The 18625-nt window shown below is 42.3% G+C and overlaps 1 protein-coding gene across 4 annotated transcripts in view; it reads right to left on the bottom strand.

The window, feature by feature from the left end:
• HIPK1 (homeodomain interacting protein kinase 1) overlaps nt 1-18625 on the bottom strand; it is a 49109-nt gene that overhangs the window by 2655 nt on the left and 27829 nt on the right. For 3 of the 4 annotated variants that reach the window (XM_006763033.2, XM_006763032.2, XM_015563458.1), the window contains exons 4-15: nt 16508-16627; nt 15589-15675; nt 14365-14549; nt 13882-14044; nt 12579-12804; nt 8332-8453; nt 7297-7431; nt 4448-4590; nt 3880-4062; nt 3190-3396; nt 2510-2751; nt 394-524 (exon numbers count right to left, since the gene is read on the bottom strand). In XM_006763033.2, coding sequence (XP_006763096.1) covers nt 394-524; nt 2510-2751; nt 3190-3396; nt 3880-4062; nt 4448-4590; nt 7297-7431; nt 8332-8453; nt 12579-12804; nt 13882-14044; nt 14365-14549; nt 15589-15675; nt 16508-16627 — 1944 coding nt within the window. The remainder of the gene's footprint in view (nt 1-393; nt 525-2509; nt 2752-3189; nt 3397-3879; nt 4063-4447; nt 4591-7296; nt 7432-8331; nt 8454-12578; nt 12805-13881; nt 14045-14364; nt 14550-15588; nt 15676-16507; nt 16628-18625) is intronic. The other variant, XM_015563457.1, reaches the window with a different exon arrangement.

Below are 18625 nucleotides of genomic sequence, written 5' to 3'. Positions count from 1 at the left end.
TTTTCCCTGTCTCTTGCTTCAAGCAGTGTGAGGTTCATGTTATTTATGATCTGGGAGATGAAGCAGGAGAATCTGGTCTCAAAGCGTGTGGTGGTGCAGAACCAGACACGGACTGAAGTGCTTTAGGCTCCTTCTGCATTCCAGACATTTCTCTCATCTCCCAGGACAGACAGGACAGCCTGATGGAAACCCTGGGATGTGCATCCTGCACACCCTTACACACGGATGAAGAGACAGCATGTGCGGATCTGACACGGGCCACAGAACACCACACCGTTTGACACAAGAGGCGCTTCATTGGGCTTTATTCAGCAGTCCAGCCAGAAGTGGGGTTCTCCAGAGAGTAACAACAGGGGGGGCCCCAAACAGAAGCCAGCAGCCCCTGGCGCTTACCTGGCTGAGGTTGAGTGGCTGTGCTGCGCTGGTGCCCCCGCGCTGCGCTCGGTACCCAGTGGGGGTGATACAGCATCCAGAGGACTGCCCACTCACCGAGGCCACGGGCTTGGTCTTAGTGCTCAGGAGACCTAGGAGAGGGCAGGCCTGCGTCAGGTACGAAGAGGCACGGCTCAGACATGGGCTGCGCCTCCGATGGCCTCACACAGCGTCATCAGTCCACGCCTGCCTGAGGCTTGCAGGAGTGAAGGTGTCAGGTGTGTCTTATTTCCTGGCTCCATGGACACCGGCACACACACTCTATTTCCCTCTCCCTCCTGCCTGCTCCAAAGCTCAGAAAGGGTGCTCAGCGCACTCACCGCAGCAGATACTCTCTGACCTTCTCAGGGTCGATTCTGGTCAAGGGCATGTACCTTGGTTGCGGGCACATCCCCAGTAGGGAGTGTGCAGGAGGCAAGCTGATCGATGTTTCTCTCTCATAGATGTTTCTAACTCTCTGTCCCTCTCCCTTCACGGGCTTGGTCTTAGTGCTCAGGAGACCTAGGAGAGGGCAGGCCTGCGTCAGGTACGAAGAGGCACGGCTCAGACATGGGCTGCGCCTCCGATGGCCTCGCACAGCGTCATCAGTCCACGCCTGCCTGAGGCTTGCAGGAGGGAAGGTGTCATTTGTGTCTTATTTCCTGGCTCCATGGACACCGGCACACACACTCTATTTCCCTCTCCCTCCTGCCTGCTCCAAAGCTCAGAAAGGGTCCTCACCACGCTCACCGCAGCAGATACTCTCTGACCTTCTGCAGGTGCCAAGCAGGAACTGAAATACAAGCAAAGCCCAGTTCCTACCCTGAGGAGCCTGGCTTTATGTAGGAAGGGAGTAAACAAGCGTAGAAAGGAGTGAAGCTGAGTACGATACTGGTGATAGTAGGACAGCTGAATATTCACAGGGTTGAGAGGAAGAAAACGTTATATCTGTGGGCACTCATTATCTTCAAATTCTAAGAAACTGCAGGGCAGCTGAGTAAGCAAGTTCACCTTCCAGCACTCTGCGTCCTTCTGCCCCCCGCCCCCCACTCACTCGGAGGCTGGAGCAGTGATTCAGTGACTGCGGAGCAGCCTACATGCTTGGGACCAGAGCTCCTCATCTTCTCGCTCAGGGGCCTGGCGTCAGGAAGGTCTGCCTTGTCGACAATGGACAGTGGTCTACACCTAACGCGATACCCTCAGATGAGAAGCAGTAACGTAATTCATTGTAAAACACTAATGCACACAGGACGGCACAGAGAGCTGGGCTGACACCAGAAATGCACGCTCCCCTTCTTCAGGTGTAAGTTTCCGCTGGAAAACAGCTGCCTAGTCAAGGACTACGTATCCCCGGCCCCCTTGCTCTGGGTGGCCTGTGAGTAGTTTTCACTATTTCTAGGGCTAAAGAGGTTAACAAATGTGTGTGTCTCTCCCTCTTTCTGACTGGATGCTGAGGAGGCCAAGCTCTAGTCCTTAACTCACCGCAGGCCTGCCAACCAGAAACACTTGTATGGGAAGTCATGTGAGGAGGAAACCTCAGTGTGTCGAGCCGGGGAACCCTGGTACTGCAGTGAGCATGACCCAAATCTGAACCAAGAAGCCTGCGCCCAGCATCTAACAGCAAAAAAGACGGAGGGATCAGGCTGATAATAAAGCCCACAAAAGGACTGCTGCTATGACATTGGCAGAGAAAAGGACTAAAGTTCATATTGTTTTCCAAAAACACTTTTGCAGTCATTTTTAATGTTATCAGTTCCTGTATACTTCTAGATTGTCAAAAATCACCTATGGCAAAACAACAACAAAACATTGCTAATTCTCCCTGCCACGTAACATATGTCTTGTCAACTTTCTCCCATCAACAGTGAGTGTATTTGTGAGACTACACATTCGTTTTTATCTTAATCCAAGCAAAATAAACACAGGAAGAGAAACTGACATCCAAAATTAATTTCACCACACAAGGAACTAGTTTCTGAATGAAGTAATCTGTAAGGAAATCTATGCACGGTCTCCACCATTGGCACAAGTAAACGATAGCAAAATGCGGAGGATACGCGCATCAAAGGAGAACTCAGCTCCAGCTGGAGACACTCACCCGAGGCCTGGGTTGCTACCGTGCAGTCACCAGGCTGCGTCTTCAGCGGAGGCACAATGATGGTGCGGGTGCCAGCGCCGTCGCCCACGCCTCTGCCCGGCCCCTCCACGAGGGGCCCGCTATTGCCCCGGAGAGCGCTCAAGTTCTCGGTGGAGTACGGGCTGCTCAGGGAAGAGTCCGAGTCGGGAGAGTCATTGACAGTGACGTAGCTGATGACATTGGACCTTGCCTTCAGGCCAGAGCTGAGGAGGAGAAAATACATGAACATTCAGCCTCCTTCTAGCCATGTTTCTTTGATGGTCTCTGGTCTGGCCATGGTAACGATGATGATGATGATGATGATGATGACAATGACAGTGACAATGGTAATAATAATAGCAGCAGCAAACTTCTGAAGGACTGTTCTTACCCTCTACATACATCTCACCGAATACTCGGAACACTTCTGTGAAGTAGCTACTATTATCCTTATTTTGAAGATGAGGAAACTGAGGCATAGGAAAAAGAAGAAACTTGACCAAGGGCACACAGTGATCAGACAGGATTCAGACCCAGGACAGAATGACTCCAGAGTACACGCCTCTAACAACGATGCATGTTGCCTCAGCCATTCCCATTCCCACTTGCCTGAAGCCAACAGTTTACGGCCGAGGGCAGCAGCCACCATTCACCCCTCTTACCTATTGGGCTTGTATTTGTTGTCCTCCTCCTCGTCGGTGTCACTGCGGATAGTGATGACACTCACAGGGGGGCTGGGAGTATCTGGAATGATGATTGGCTGATGCTGATCTTGGACAGGAACTAGGGAATTATAGGAAGATGTGGTACGGAGGGGACTGCTCCCAACCAGGGAATAGACTTGAGAAGGCAGAACATCCAGAGAAGACCTGTAGGAAAAGAGCGGAAGAAAGACCATTAGTTCTTGGCCCCCAAAACTGTGTACAATCTTTTTTCCAAAACTCCAATTTTCTCTTTGATTCCTTTTTACCTCATCATTAAGCCAATACACTTAACTATAAAAGTGCCATAAACTAGCCACTCTAGCCAGGGTTTCCAGGCACAAGCACACCAAAATACAACATAAATCTTATTTTTATATGCACTTTACCCCAGGGTAACTTTCACTCTGTAAAGTGGGCAGAAGAAAACCAGACTGCAGCCTGAAGGCCAGGGTCCCAGGTGGCAGCAGAGAGAAGGGATCAGCACAGCCAGGACCACCTGGTGCGCACGCCCAGAGGAGAGGGTAGCTCCTCCTCGGCCTGGCAGCACTCGCTGCCTCGTTCCAAAGTGTCCACACACAACACGCTACGTGCGGGGCCACATGGCTCCCAAACTGGCCCCACGGAACTCCCAGCTCCAGCGAGACTTACTTAGAGGAGCCCGGAGCCGACTGCTTGTTCTTCTTGGAAGGCAGGGAACTGGACTGTTGCTGTCTGACGACGTGGGCAACGCCAACATTCAGGGGCTGCGCAGTGGCCAGTGTCACGTGGCTGGTGAGCAAGGACGGCGGCTGCATGACGGTGCTGTACTGGCTGCCATGCGAGTGGGCACTCCTGCATCCACAGGAAGAGATGGGGAAGAGTGAACGCCCCAAACACTGCAGACCAGGGCCAAAGAGCCCAAAGGAGCTGCATCGGATTGGTCATGTGACACGTGGACCACAAGGCTGTAGGCTTTCCCTGGAGGGTTCCTAATTGCATCAGACTTCCTTTAAATCTGAAGTCCACAATTCCTGACTTAGCACCCATTATTTTCCTGTATTCAAAGTCTGCTTAAACTCCATCTCCTAGACCTAGCCTGATATGGGTTCTCCTCTTGAAGGATTTCAAACAGAGATAAATCTCTCCATTCCTTCATTTTCTCCCCAGTCGCCCCAAATCACCAGGTGCCCCTGCCCTGGGGGACCTGCCCTTGCACGTCTCCCAGAGAGGAACTTGCCTCCAGTCTGCGAGCTGCTGGCCTCCGCCCATGGCCTCTGGGATCACTGCCGTGGGCTGGACGGAGTTGTGCAGAGCTACTCCAGGCAACTGTTGCCAAGTTGAAGGCAGGAGGATCTGTTGGGTTCCTCCGGGCCAAGCCTGCTGCAAGGAAACACACAGAAAGATCCAGACTGGACTCATTCTTGGCTTTCTCTTTGTGTTTTTTTAGATGAAAGAAAAATTCACATCTTAAAAGAAGTCACTTGTAGATTATTAACTTGCAGAGATTAAAAAAAGAAAGATCAGAGGGGCTCAAGATTATACATCTTACGTTTAGGAAAGACAACATGCTGCTTTCTCTCGGCCACCTCCACAACCTGACCCTGGTTAGGAACTCTATTGTATGTACTCTAGAGCAGTGGTTCTCAACCTTCCGAAGGCCGCGACCCTTTAATACGGTTCCTCATGTTGTGGTGACCCCCAACCATAAAATTATTTTCGTTGCTACTTCATAACTATAATTTTGCTACTGTTATGAATCATAATGTAAATATCTGATATGCAGGATGTATTTTCAGGTTGAGAACCGCTGCTCTAGAACAAAGGGGTCTGGAAGTTCAGAGGTCAACTCTGGTTCAGTGCTGGAGTACCGTTTGTGCAGAGATTTCAAGAACATCCCAGAAAGTGTTAAGATGGCTCCCTTGAGCTTCAAAATAGGAATGTAAATTTTGAGCGCCAATCAGATAAGACATCAGATCCATCAAACCCATAAAACAAAGGGGAGAATTGTTCCTTTTTTGAAAAGGTAGTACTTGGAGAATGGAGCCAGATGTAGATGACCGAAGGCCAAAATCCTTTGGCTATCGAGCTGGTGCCAGCAAGAGAAAGCTGGCTCCATCATTTATAGTCATTTAGTAGAATTTTAAAATAAGGCAGTAAGTAAAATATTTATGAAACAGATGCAGAGAGCATCATATTTTGTTTTATAGTTACCTAAAACATATAAAGTATCATTTGTGGAAACATATTTCAACATAAAACTAATCACTACAAGAAAATATAGCATTTCTAGTTTTTCACAAGCCATGTCACTTGAAATAGACAGCAATGGATATGTTGTCTGTACTTCTTACAGAAATTCTGGCATTTTCTAAAAAAATACCAACAGATTTGAACATTTCTTTTTAAAACCTGAAGTCTACAGTACTACAATCACCTACAGTGCTTAGGTACATATGGTTCTATTTCTTGCATTTCAAACTGCAAGGCCATCAGACACTGTTTGAAAAATACTTCTGCAAGCAACAGATCCACTTGTTACAAATACTGGTTCCAAACAAGAAGCCTTCAAGCAGAGAAACTGCAAACATGTCTGCTGCCATCAGCAGAATTTAAAACAGAACAAAAAAATAAGAGAAGTATGTTAAGTCACACCATGCGTCTTTCCATAAGCCAACACCTGCACGAGACAAAGCATGTAGTTTAATACAAAGCAAGAAATAACATTCCAACGCGAGGCAGAAATCTGGCGTTCCAAGCGACGAAACTGTTTTGACAGAAGAAGAACAAAAATAAGCGAAGCTTAGCAAACGGCCAGTGCAAACTTAAGAGAAGCGGAGAGGAGAAATGTCAACTACCTTCCCAACGGAGACCCTACAGGTGAGCAATCCAGACCAGTGGCTTGGATCAGTCCAGTTGGAAATATATCTGACTTCCTTGCACTTAGGTGTTATGCTTATGATATAATTAATCTGGAGGCAAAAAAAGGGCTTTTTAAACTGAAAACCAAACAAATACCAACAACCAAAGTATGTTTTTGGAAGTGCTTTCACTCAGACGAGTCCTTGAGAAACAAGAGAACTTGAAGCCTCTCTGAAGGACTGCAGAAGTATCGGGACTCCTGGTATCAGTTAAGTTTTAAGTGCTTGCCTGCTTTCAAATTTCAAAGTAATGAAATGATGGACGTCTAATAAATAATTTTAACTCTCCCAAAAAACACATAAGAAAAACACTCTTAAAGTTACAAATCCTGAAATATTCCTCAAAGTGCTGTCTGTATGTTCTTCCTCTCTCTAAGCCCCCTACTACTACATTCACAGCTGTATTTAATAAGTTTTCCTCAGAATTTTTAGTAACAAATCTTGTATCTGCATAAAATTTTTGATCCATATTTTCACCTTTGTATAAAGACTTTTTTGTAAAAGAATTTATCCATAAACCCCTAAAAATGAGTTCAGCTTTATTTCAATCAACAAATACGATCTACAGTGACCCTAAGGCAGTATCTTTCAATGGAAGATATAAACTGCCACTGAGCGTGAGTGGCAAAGAGGAACGTTAATAGCAACAGATGAAGCAATAAATTGAGAGCATCTTAAACATGTCTACAGCACAAAAGTTTTAGAAGCTTAAAACAGCAAATAAAGAAGGATGCTAACTTGCAAGCAGTTCAGATTTTGGCCACCTGGGTGCCTGCAGCAGAGCCACACTAACAGCCATTTCTTCCCTCTCCAGGAGCAGAGGTAAAAGATTGGGCAGAAGACAGAGGGTGCTGGGCTCTTCTGAGCTACACCAAGAGCCGTTCCCACACTAGGCTGGCAAAGAGTCAGGGCCTGGCTCCTGACAGAGCCACACGGCACCCCAGAGTCAAACGGCACCTCAGCAAATGGGGAGGAAAACAATGAGACATTAAAGATGCAGCGAGAACACAGCCACAAGATGGCACATGCTTCCATGCCCTCTGCAAAGACCAAGTTGAAAATGTTTTTGAAAAAATGAGAAAACAGAACAAAAATGAAAAAAAAATAAAAAAGAAAGAAACCAAAGAAAACAAAAACTCCGTTAGTAACAATCAAGTGAGGGAATTACCAGTACAGCAGCGGTCTGTTCAACCAGCGCCGGCCGGCCGGCTGCGCAGCTCAGAGTAAAGGGCACCGCATACTGCGGTGTGATGGTGGCTACTTGAGGGTGGAGAGTTGCTACCATTAGTGGTGTACAGCTTCCCTGAAACGTAGATTAGGCAGGTGAGTGAAACAAACACGGAGGCAGGTAATCTGGATTCAGCAGGGCTCTCATTCCCCCCAAGTTATTACCAACAATAAGCAGTAATTCATTTCCTATCACCTGGAACGCACATACCAAACACAACTTTCCCCTTCAACTCTGCACAGCAGGGGCCCACTGGGTCAAAGGTCAATGGCCTAAAGCAAAAAAGTATAGGCATCCTTCTTGGGCCAGATTCAGAGGGTCAGTTCTACCAAACTCAGTTCAAGTCCTGCTCACAAATTAGGGGGCTGGGATTTCAGAAATGCCCATGTGTCATGGACCATAAACATTTATACACAGAATGGAAAGTATATATACTATTGTCGCTTGTACGAATACTCTATGATTTTCTTGACCTCTTAGTTGTGAGTTCCGGGCAGGTATAAAGACCCAAAGCTCTCTACAGGCCAGCGGGGCACAGGGAATAAAGGCATGTGATGCTTGAAGAGGCGTCTCATATACCCAGCCTCTCAACTGTGGTGAAATTCTGCAAAAGGGACCAAAGGGGACGCCAGGGAGCAAAAGGGGAGCCTTTCATTTTTAGAATCACAATGTTGTTACACGTGTACTGACCTCTAAAAGCGCCCACGTAAAAAATTAACTTCATCTCACAGAATGAGAGTATATTTACTCAAAAGACAATTTCTCCAAGTCTGGCCATTTGTCCCTGCAAGTCTAAGGCAGATGTTGGCAGAGGTGGGATGAGTACACTGTTCCATTGTAGATGTTTCGCTTCAAGTCCACTGAATCATGGCCAAGAAAGATCTTACACTCAAAGCAAACACCATTTTGTAGGACAAAATACCCGATTCTCAACAGTGCTTCAGCGACACCGATGCACGCGGCTCTGGCTCTTACCTGCGTGAGCACTCCCGACGGGATCTGCAGTGGCTGAGCCGCCGGCGCCTGGGGGACAATCGGCACAGCGTTATCCATCCTCACAGGGAACCCAGAATGCTTTGTCGTGGCCTGTAGTCCAGCTGCGGAAAACAGCATCACAGTTCAACTGCTTTGCTAGGTCTGGGGCTATGGTTTGCTTACTGGGGGTGTAGGGTGTTTGTTTTTAGCTTTTCTGTTCGAATAATCTGCCACTTAAGTTTTAGTTCTAGACACTTAAGACAAAGTAGTTTCATGAAGTCTGGGGTGTTAAGGAAAGGGAGACATGGTCCCTTCAGGTGGGATTAATGAAAAGATGTCTGATACACGGAAGGCTGATTTAAGGGAATTCTGAAATGTCTTTTATCCTACAAAACTTAAAGCACAACACCCATCCCATTCTCATTAACAAACAGTATAGGTAGAAACAAAAAAACCTTGCACTTAGTAAATCACATCCACTAGGGGGGGAAAAACATGTTCTTAAAATGTAATCAATTAAAAAGCATAGACTTCAATAAAATATAATTGTAACTTTAGGTTAAATTAGATAAGAAAAGTATTATGAAAAGCTCAATAATTTATCCAGTAAATTAACCTTTTGTTCAGAGTATTTTAGGGGGACATTTTACTCCACTCCTCAAAACCACCACCTAGTTCACAAATTAGTCCAATATTTTTTCTTTAACCAATGTGTGAATTAAATTATGCCCAAGATAAAAATACTTAAAAGGTAGACCTGTGGGTTTACAGAAACCCTTTTTTCTACTCTTTTAGAAATCTGACAGATTTCTAACAAGGCCCTTTTGTAGCTTGGACAGCTAGGAAAATCAAGAACTTTGAGCTGCCTTTAAAACCATGTCTCACTTATCTTTCTATTCATTATGCTCTGGCACAAATGCTGAATAAATGTTTCCTACAAACAGGAGTATCTCATTCTAGGGGAAAGAGGGGCTCAAGATGGTCTCCCTTTGCCGAGTTGAGAGAGAGCCGTCACAGCTTTCTTTTAAACCTACCCTCTCAAAACCATCAGTGGAGGGAACCTGCGTTTCTGTCAGGCCTCTAGCTCATTCATGCCTTCAGATTTGTTAAGTAAGAATGCAAACACTTTAATTAGATCCTCCGTCAGTGGTATTTTTTAAGCTATCACCAATTAATTTTTCTCAATATTACTAGGGAGGTAGCCAATGAGCATAACTCTAATACTGCTGCTTACAGCAAGCTGTCGTTGGATTTCATTTCAGTAATTTCCAACTAATTTAGTAATAAACTGTCATAGAGCGAAACATAAACACAACATGCAACGTAAGAGGGACTAGCAAAAATCGTAATTAAAACACTCTAATAAATTTTTAAAAAGGACACACGCCTAATGACAAAACAATGTTATTGTAATAGCCTCCTGCAAATCAGCAGACAGTAAGGAGGCAAAACTCAGGAAGAAATGGTCACTACAGAAGATCATCTATGTGTCCCAGGATGATGAAGTAAAAGGGGACAAAATCTGCAGAATAAAAGTTTCCACTGAGCAAAATGTGCATCTATTTTGGTCCACCAGAGTAGTACAGAAAGTAGTATTTATAGTACTGACCTACAACTGTGACTCTAGGTATTGCAATAGTAACTCAGGCTAAGCCACAGCAGTCAAGCTAGTTTCAGGAAACCCAAGTGGAAACAAAGAAGTTAATAAAAGGCAATACTTTTGGAAGGTTCTTCCCTGAACTAAGAAGGATTAAAACTTTATTTTGTGTTTTATTTTTGTGGAACACAGCCCTCTAAATAAAAAACCGTGGAAGTCTGGAAAGAAGAGTAGAACCATCTAATCCTGAGGGTCCGTTTCTCCTCTGAGTATAGGCATCTTGCAAAAGAGCAGATGGTGAAGGAAAAGTAGGCAGCCTGGAATAAACAGGACTGCCCGGCAGAAACCAGCACATGGCTGTGGCTGGCAAATCAACGGACGTCTCTCTACCGCTATTTCAGTTGAAATACTGAGGTTGTATAGAGTAATACCGCAAAACTCATAAGCTATGAACCCTCCGCCTGGGTTCAAACTGTGGTTCTACCGCTGCCTAGTTAGAAAAAATTGGGCAGCTGAGGGAATCGTGATCAACTTTCTCATCTATAAATTGGGCATGCTGTTACCCACCTCCTAGGGTTGTTGGTGAGAATGAATTAACACATGGAAAAGCACTCAGAATACTAACTGGCATGTGGTAATACATTTCAGCTTTCATCACCACCATTACCTTAATTTAAAAACTCCCTTTCATTTGGAAATTTTAAAATGTGCTCTACCTACTCCTCGGGTGATTTAGACTTCCCAAATGGGGAGAATTTCTCCAGAGTTTATACTTTCTTAATTATATCAAGAGTTGGTGATACCGTTTTAGCCCTGTACCTCTTCAGTTGACATTTTGTTTTGTTAAAGGAACTAAAAAGGTAGCGTACCTCATCTCTTAACTATTATATGAGAAGAAGCAAAAAAGCTGGGAATCCCACATTGGAAAGTTGTTCCAATGAAACCCAACCTGGAAAAGGTGAGGGGGCGGGGAATGGCTATTTGCTAAATTCAGTAGCGGAACCACTCAGCATATAACAACCCAAAGGACAGAATGTACTATTGCGAAGCACGCGCAGGGAACAATTGGGTAAGTGAGGCTAAATTTGCATTTACGGGTTTTGAATCTGCTCCTCCGCTTTCCCTGGGGTTTCTCCCCAGTTTACATCACTATTGCTCTCCTCTCCTCCCGGGAATCTCTCAGTCTCCCCTAGCCCCTCTTTTCCTTCTGCTTTCTCCGACTCTGTCAGAAACCAAACAAACAAAAAAGTCACGGTCAGTAAGTAACTGAAATAAAAGGATAAAAGTTCTACCTGCTCCTATGGAAAGTGCTATGAGAAGCCTGAATCCTGGCTTATTCCCACAGGGTACTGACACTGACTTTCTAATGGGAAAGTCACTGTGTGTCGTCAGGAAACATCCTTAAAAAACCCTAACCTTTCGGTCCTGGCCGGTTTGGCTAAGTGGTTAGAGCGTCAGCCCGTGGAATGAAGGGTCCTAGGTTCGATTCTGGTCAAGGGCATGTGCCTCAGTTGCAGGCTCATCCCCAGCCCCAGTCAGGGCAGGTGTGGGAGGCAACCAATCTACGTGTCTCTCTCACATCGATGTTTTTCTCTCTCCCCTTCCTTCCTCCCCTCCACTCTCTCTTAAAAAAAAAAAAAAAAAAAAAAAAAAAAAAAAACCAATGGAAAAAATATCCTCAGGTGAGGCTAAAAAATATTTTTTTTAAATTTTACCTTTTAAATAGTTCGCTAGGTTAATAAGCACACATTTCCCATATTTCAGAAAAAAGGAACTGAACAGACTGAACAACAAGGAGAAAATGAGAAAGGATGGGAATGTGAAAATTACAATCTTATTGCAACACCTAGGGATTAGAGCAGGGGTGGGCAAACTTTTTGACTCGAGGGCCACAATGGGTTCTTAAACTGGACCGGAGGGCCGGAACAAAAGCATGGATGGAGTGTTTGTGTGAACTAATATAAATTCAAAGTAAACATCATTACATAAAAGGGTACGGTCTTTTTTTTCAATAGTTTTATTCATTTCAAACGGGCCGTAGTTTGCCCACAGCTGGATTAGAGTCTTCAGCTATTCTGTTCCTCTGTTGAAGGAGTTTGTAGGAACAATAGGATTCATGAGCTGAAGTGGATAATCTTAATGCCTTCCCCATACAAGCACCTCAACTTGGAGAATTTTCCAATGCAATAAATATACATCTTTATTTCTAAATGTAACTTAAGAGGTTTCCATATTCTTAAACATAATTTTTACACTTTATAATGAAATAACCTCCTATTTTATATGGAATGATAGAGGAAATAAGATTCAATATATAGCAACTGTGTTTACAACAAATTTTTTCAAGATTATATATTCTGCATATTGAGATACAGGCTTGTAACAAGATATATGACATTGATATTAGGCCTCAATGGGCAAGAAAACTGAAATCAGGCAATTCAAATAAGGAAACATTAAGTGGACTCCTGTCATGTGTCAGATAGTACCCAATTAGATAAAAATAAAAAAGGGTAAATCCACTTTGTTAACTTCCGTTATCTTCATAACTGGAGATAGATAAAACTTGTCAAAGACCAAAACTAAGAGGGATCTGCCCAAAGCAGGTAAGTCTGACATAAGACCATATGAACAGGCATTCCCCACTTACTTTGAAAAGCAGGTGGACATACTATAAAAGTTTGTTGGAATGGATCTGTCTGTGTGCAAATCTGGGTGGTTCCAGGCTGCAAGGAAACACCCTGCTGGGCCACTCCAGGCACTGGTGCTGCAGACGAGGGGTACAGAGCCGACTGGTAGTTCAGCAGTGAGACATCCGAGTTAGCCAGAGACAGAGTAGCAGCTGCTGCAGTCGAACTGGAAGCTAAAACACTGGCCTAGAAACAAAAGGATTAGAGTTGCACACTGGTACAGAGAGAAAAATATTTTTATACACAGGGAATCAATCCAGAAAAACTTCAAGTGTTAAAATGTAATGCTGTCTTCGAAAGAAATCTCTGCTTAAGAAATTTTCCCAGTCTCCATATTTCAGACATGTTATAAGGCTGAATAAGAACACAAAGAATAAAAAGTGGGCTCTGGCCTGGTGGTTCAGTTGACTGGAGCATCATCCTATGCACCAAAAGGTTTCGGGTTTGACTCGCCATCAGGACACATACCTAGGTTCTGGGTTTGATCCCTGGTAGGGGTGTGTATAGGAGGCAACTGATCAATGTCTCTTTCTCTCTCTCACCCCCTCTTCTTCTCTCTCTAAAATCAATAAACATATACTCCCGTGAGGATTTTTAAAAAAAAGCATAAAAAGTGGTCTTGTACTGGCTGAGGTTATATAAACCCCCCTCTCTTCTTTCTATGCAAAAAGTTGCTGGATTCCACCAAATCTCATTTAAAAATAGACATAGCTAAGAAAGCAGGAAGCTTACATGCAAAACCACTCTTAAAGTTAATTAGTGGAGGGACCCAACTGAACTCATAGAAGCAGACAGTAGATTGGTGGTTGCTAGGGTAGAACAGGGACAGGAAGGGGAGAGTGGGTGATGGTAAAAGGGTACAATCTTCCACTGAATAGATGAGTAAGTTCTGGGACTCCAGTTCAGCATACAAAAAGTTATTGGAAACACCCTTCAATACGTGTAACGAGACATAGAAAATCCTTCTAACAGAGTCATTTGGCTGAAGTCAGTACAACTAACAGCAGTAAGGAGTACAATAGCCAGGCTGCATTTGTTTGACGATGCTAAGTCTGAGGGCACAGATAAGGTCTTTATATTTAACGTCTGTCAGCACATGACTGGTAGGTATTATCAGTCTACCCTGTCTAGCATCACTTTTGCCAAAGAGAAAATTCTTAAGAAGCAATAAGACCACCAAAAGCCAAGACTGATTTCTTTACTTCGACCTGTATTCTTACCAGTTTCTATCCCACTTAAGTTTGAGTTTCCAAAATCATTTACCTGATTGTGCACTGTATTAAGCTGGTTGCTGAAGCTCATGGTTAGGTTTGTGCTTGTATTTGGGGCAACGTGCGTCGTGAAGGGACTCTTGATCTGACTCACTGTATCATACATGTGAACCCTCCGCTTGCAGATCTCCATGTTCTGAAAACAAGACTTAACACTAAAAAAAGAGATGAAAAGTTCACTGAAATGAATGCTGAGATTTAAACAGATGAAAATAACTCAAGATGAATATGGATCAACGTTCCCGCTCCCTCCAAGTATTTTCAGATCAAATGAATAAGAGCTTTTATAACCATAGGGAAACATACATATCTGATTTTTAATTGCATAATTTTTCAATGAGAAAGAAAAGCTTCAGTGAGCCAAATACGTAAGCCCCAAAGCTGCTGCTCACGTGGTATTTCCATTTACCTATTAAATGGTAACACAACGGATGAGCACATCATGGTAAAATGCCCCAAACCATACCATACTCACTGATTGCTATGTGGAAAATCCAGAAGGTGAGTCATTGTTACAAACTGATGGTTAAGAGTTTTCAGAGGAGTAATTCTCTTATCTGCATCGATTGTTAGCATTTTTTTTAACAGATCAATGTATTCTCTGCGATCCGCCTTCTCTGCCAACATGTCTGTTCCTTCTAAGTCTGTGGACATGTTCACCTTCCCAGGAAAAGTAAGAAATGTTATGCTTCATTACTTAATCTTTAATGCTGCCCCAATTATCTGCTTTCTTCCAAACTATATACAGTACTCAAAAAATTTTGAGGAAATTATTTTTATTAGACTAATCACTTTCACAGGTGGAAGCTCTTCTTATTCTACATAAAATCTTCAATTTGGTAGAGTATGCTGATAGAATAAAGCTAATTTTCTGTTCATTCAAAATCTGAATCAAACAAGTTAAGCAAAAATGACTAGTATTATTTAAATATAAGTTTCTATTGTTAAAAAGATTAAAAGACAAAGTATAAAATGTTTAACTAGAGTTTGGGACATAATAAGTACTCAATAAATGTTAGCTCTTAATAAGTATAGGGTGTCCCCCCAAAAATGTATACAGACTTTATTTAACAGCTGATACCTCAGTTGATGTTTTTTTCTTTTCAGATTTAACCCATTGGAATTATTAATTATTCAAAGTGTGTATACATTTCTTGGGGACATCCTGTATTTATTTAGTAGAGAATATGGACAAGAAAAAAACTTTCACAAACAATATATCAAAATACTGACAATGCCCTGGCTGGTGTCACTCAGTTGTTTGGGTATTGTCCATTCACCAAAAGGTTGCCGGTTTGATTCCCAGTCAGTGCACATGCCTGGGTTTTGGGCTCGATCCCTGGTATGGGGGTGAGAGGGGTGTGCAGGAGGCAGCTGATCGATGTTTCGCTCTCACATCGATGTTTCTCTCTCTCTTCCTTCCTCTCTCTCTAAAAATCAATAAAATATCTTTTAAAAAATGCTGACATGTAGTAAAACCAGTTTAACAAAACCAAGGAAGAAATATATAAAAGTATCCTTTGTTAGGATTCAAATGTTATTTTATTACATGGCAAAATATCAATGCATTTTTTTTCTGCGAAAAATAAAGACATATACTGGAAGATAACAGATTGATTCAGCCTTTAATATAACCAACAGAAGTATATCTCTGAACAGATACATGAATGTCTGGCTTTCTGAAAGATACTATACTCACCTGAGCCATGTCATCTAAACAATTGAAAATGTACTTTCGAGCTTCTTTTGATTTGATTCCAGTTTCCAGTTCATGCTCTTCAGGTGTCTATAAAATACAGATTTTTTTTAAAAAAAATTCCATCCTTATATTATTTCCACATTTTATTCTATTAAAAGCCAGAATACAAAGAAACAAGCGTCGTCACCTTGCCAACCAGAGATGACAACCATGAAAGTAATTTGCAACTAGAAAATCTCCCAGTGCAGAGATGTGGTCTTGATATGAAGCCCCCTGCCCACAGAGTAACTGTGCAAGCAACGATGTAGCCCAGTTCCTGAAGGATGTCAGATGAGATGGGGCACTACCACTTTTCCCTTACAGCTACCTTCACATGAGATGACGTTTCAAATGCTAACTATTCAAAGACCCAGGCAGAGAGTCACAGGGTTAATCAAATTATTCAGGAATCTCTCAAGTTAAAGGAACACGCTCTGATGTAAAAAGCAGGTATTTGTTTAAAGAAAATATAGAAGGACTTACTGCGGGCAGTTCGGAAATTATGTTGTTTTATCATATTTATTGAGAATCCTCTAAAAAAAAGTCATTATTAATTGCTCTAGTTTTATAAGACTTAATGGTGAGTACATACTCTCCCTTTCTCAGCTGCTGGTTCAAATAGTCAAAATAACCTCGCCAACTGAACTAGCATTTAAAGTTTTGTTTTTTAATTACGGGAAGGGGGCAATAAAATAATTTTTCAAAGTATTCCCTCCTGCAACGTATATTCACTCCTTTTTCCTCCTCCACCTCAAGAATAAACTTTGATAACCAACCAGAAAAAGTGATGTAACCTTAAAAATTAAAGTAAAAATAAACTTTGAATCTGTAGTTAAGGGTGAGAAGTACAGGTATGGGTAGTATAGCCGGGGAGACTGACCTTAAGCCTCCACAGTGGGTACCCCAAATTAGGATCTCTGTTGAAAAACCTGGTCGTTTTGGTCCCGGCACTGAGAAGATATTCAGCTGGCAGACCTTGTGTTTGTGAAATGTAACGAATCTGAAACATCAAAACCATCGAAACATTGATTTGGGATGAAAAGGAAGATTTTAAAGAACTTTCACACTAAAACATTATTAGCCCTAGGCAAAAAAGAAAGCTATCGCAAAGAAATTAACTCAATAAAGAAAAATGAAATCTATTTATAAAGACAAATATATAAGCTAATGCACTCAGAAGTAATTCCCAAAAATGTATTCAGAAACTTCCTTGTTACTATATCTGTGATTTACAAGGAAACCTGTTTCAAAAATTTTGTGTGTAATCTCTTGCTTTTTTGTAAAGTTCTGATACAAAGTTCAGAAAACTGTAGGAAATATTTTTTAGGACAGAACAGAATGGTTTTCAAGAAATTATACTTCATGGATTACCAAGGATTTTTTGTTTTTGTTTTTGATACACTATCAAATTAAAATGATTAGGAAAAATTTCTATAAACCTCTTTCTTCCTTGGCTACTCTAGATCCTGGTCAACTGCCCCCGACTCTAAATTGTCACAGAGCTTATTTCTTGTACCATAAACTCAAGCACTTAATTTGCTTCTCTGTAAGTACTGTGTTCATACATTCAACATTTTTTGAACACCTACTACGGACTAGACCAGCAATTCTCAAATGTGATCTAGGGACTCCCATAGGGTCTGACCTCAAGACCCTTTAGGGGGAGAGGGGGTGTGAGGTAAAAAATTATTTTCATAATAATACTAAGAAGTTATTTGCCTTTTCATTCTCTTCTCATGGGTGTACAGTAGAAATTTCCAGAGGTGATGGGTGATGATGTCATTGCTCTGATGGCTAATGAAATGTGTACTTGTATATGTTTGTTTTATGAATTTCCCAACTTAACTGTTCACACTTCTGGTTGTTTCTCCCAATCCAGGAAAGCGATAGAAGAGGCAATTTGCTTCTCTCCCTACTACTAAGAGCAATACAAGAGGCAATTCTTTTTATATTTTTTTTAGAAATTTTGTATTCAGGAACTCTTTCTTTTTAAAAAATATATTTCTTTAATGATTTCAGAAAGGAAGAGAGAAATAGAAACATCAATGATGAGAGAATCATTGATCGGCTGCCTCCTGCATGCCCCCTACTGGGGATTCCAGGGCATGTGCCTTTGGCCAGAATCGAGCCTGGGACCCTTCAGTCTGCAGGCCGACACTCTATCCACTGAGACAAACTGGCTAGGGTGAGAGGCAATTCTTTTCACCACCCCATCTTCATATGTGAATGGCTATACTTAAGATCAAATTAGAGAAAAACTTGTAAGCAAGGAAATAAATCTTACTTCATATCTATCCCTCCTCCCCCGCCCCCATCTTCAGTTTTAAATACTAATTCAGTATGTGCTATATAAATAGAGCTCTTTAGGGTCCTCACCAATTTTTAAGAGTATAAAGCACAGGTAAGCCAACTATGACCTATAGGCAAAATCTGGTATGCTTATCTATCCTGAGACAATCTTAGCAAGAAATTACCCCAAACTGTGAAAACCAAAGCACAGCATTAGCAAAATAGAAAACTTTTTAAATGTGGATAAAAAAGTTTCAGTAGAAACTTCTTTTGCATGTAAGAGATAAAGTAATTTTTTAAAAACAGAGTAAAATCTGTACAATGAAATACTATGCAGTCATTTAAAATGATAGGGTAAAAGAAAAGAGAAGGAGGACTCTCCAGAAAAGCAGCTAAGTAATACAGAGGCATGCAACATGACAGAAAAAGAATTCAGAATAAGGGTCCTAGAGTGCATAAACCGGATGGAGGAAAAAATCGACAACCTCTGCAAGAAGCAAGAAGAAACAGATGAGAAAGTCAACTACCTCTGCAAGAAGCAAGACGAAACAGATGAAAAAATCAACAACTTAAGCAAGACCCAAGAAGAAATGAAGAATGATATAGCTGCAATAAAAAACACCATTGAAAGTATCAACAGTAGACTAGGAGAAGCAGAGGACCGAATTAGTGAATTAGAAGACAAGGAAGCAAAACACACCCAAAATGT

This window comes from Myotis davidii, unplaced genomic scaffold (assembly GCF_000327345.1).
Source record: "Myotis davidii unplaced genomic scaffold, ASM32734v1 scaffold217, whole genome shotgun sequence".
Lineage (NCBI taxonomy): Eukaryota > Metazoa > Chordata > Mammalia > Chiroptera > Vespertilionidae > Myotis > Myotis davidii.
This window is presented reverse-complemented; position numbering and strand designations above follow the sequence as displayed.